The sequence below is a fragment of the Mizuhopecten yessoensis genome, unplaced genomic scaffold (genome assembly GCF_002113885.1).
Source record: "Mizuhopecten yessoensis strain PY_sf001 unplaced genomic scaffold, ASM211388v2 scaffold9093, whole genome shotgun sequence".
NCBI classification, from domain to species: domain Eukaryota; kingdom Metazoa; phylum Mollusca; class Bivalvia; order Pectinida; family Pectinidae; genus Mizuhopecten; species Mizuhopecten yessoensis.
This window is the reverse complement of record NW_018407875.1, coordinates 13,959-15,373: the sequence shown is the minus strand read 5'-3', so window position 1 is coordinate 15,373 and position 1,415 is coordinate 13,959. Positions and strand designations below refer to the sequence as shown.

The window sequence follows — 1,415 nt, the reverse complement described above, 5'->3', positions numbered from 1 at the left end:
ACAAGATGTGACTACTAAATAATTGTATAGTGTTATATAGTTGTTTGGTTTGTGACAATGTTAAAAGGATGTGACTACTAAATACTTATTTATTGTTACACAGTTTTTGGATTTGTGACAATGTTAACTGGATGTGACTACTAAATAATTTTATATTGTTATATAGTTGTTGGATCTGTGACAATGTTAACAGTATATGACTACTAAATAATTGTATATTGTTACACAGTTGTTAGATCTGTGGCAATGTTAACAGTATGTGACTACTATTAATTGTATAGTGTTATATAGTTGTTAGATATGTGACAATGTTAACAAGATTTGACTTCTAAATAATTGATTAGTGTTATATAGTTGTTGGATTTGTGACAATGTTAACAGTATATGACTACTAAATAATTGTATATTGGTATATAGTTGTTAGATCTGTGACAATGTTAACAGTATGTGACTACTAATTAATTGTATAGTGTTATATAGTTGTTAGATATGTGACAATGTTAACAAGATTTGACTTCTAAATAATTGTATATTGTTATATAGTTGTTAGATCTGTGACAATATTAACAGTATGTGACTACTAAATAATTGTTTAGTGTTATATAGTTGTTAGATCTGTGACAATGTTAACAGGATGTGACTATTAAATAATTGTATATTGTTACACAGTTGTTGGATTTGTGACAATGTTAACAGGATGTGACTAATAATAATTGTATATTGGTATATAGTTGTTAGATATGTGACAATGTTAACAAGATGTGACTACTGAATAATTGTATAGTGTTATATAGTTGGTAAATCTGTGACAATGTTAACTAGATGTGAATACTAAATAATTGTATATTGTTACACAGTTGTTGGACCTGTGAAGAACAAACCCAGCTGCCTGCTATATGCCTTAGGATATTTGTAACAGAAGACACATGGAGATGGGACAGAACAAAGATAATAGTCGTAGTTGAATTTTCTGACTTTAAACTGAAAAATAAAACTATCATGTAACTGATGTTCATGCTTCTAGTTCTTGTACCAGACTGGATTAGGTTGGTCGTCGGCGACCATGTAGAGCTTCCATGTAGTTGTTGTAGCAGACTGGACTAGGTTGATCGTCGGCGACCATGTAGAGCTTCCATCTATTTCTTGAAGCAGAGTGGACTAGGTTGATCGTCGACGACCATGTAGAGCTTCCATCTAGTTCTTGTAGTTCTTGTACCAGACTGGATTATGTTGGTCGTCGGCGACCATGTAGAGCTTCCATCTATTTCTTGAAGCAGAGTGGACTAGGTTGATCGTCGACGACCATGTAGAGCTTCCATCTAGTTCTTGTAGCAGACTGGACTAGGCTGGACGTCGGCGACCATGTAGAGCTTCCATCTAGTTGATGTAGCAGACTGGACTATGTTGATCGTCGA

General features: G+C 33.6%; 1 protein-coding gene across 1 annotated transcript in view; it reads left to right on the top strand.

Annotated features, from left to right (window-relative positions):
- The window catches only part of LOC110457311 (centromere protein X-like), a 53,645-nt gene extending 52,634 nt beyond the window's left edge, over positions 1–1,011 (top strand). Inside the window, exon 6 of the mRNA XM_021508526.1 lies at positions 858–1,011. Within this exon, the coding sequence (XP_021364201.1) occupies positions 858–872 (15 nt within the window). The 3' untranslated portion in view covers positions 873–1,011. The remainder of the gene's footprint in view (positions 1–857) is intronic.
- The last annotated feature ends 404 nt before the right edge of the window (positions 1,012–1,415 follow it).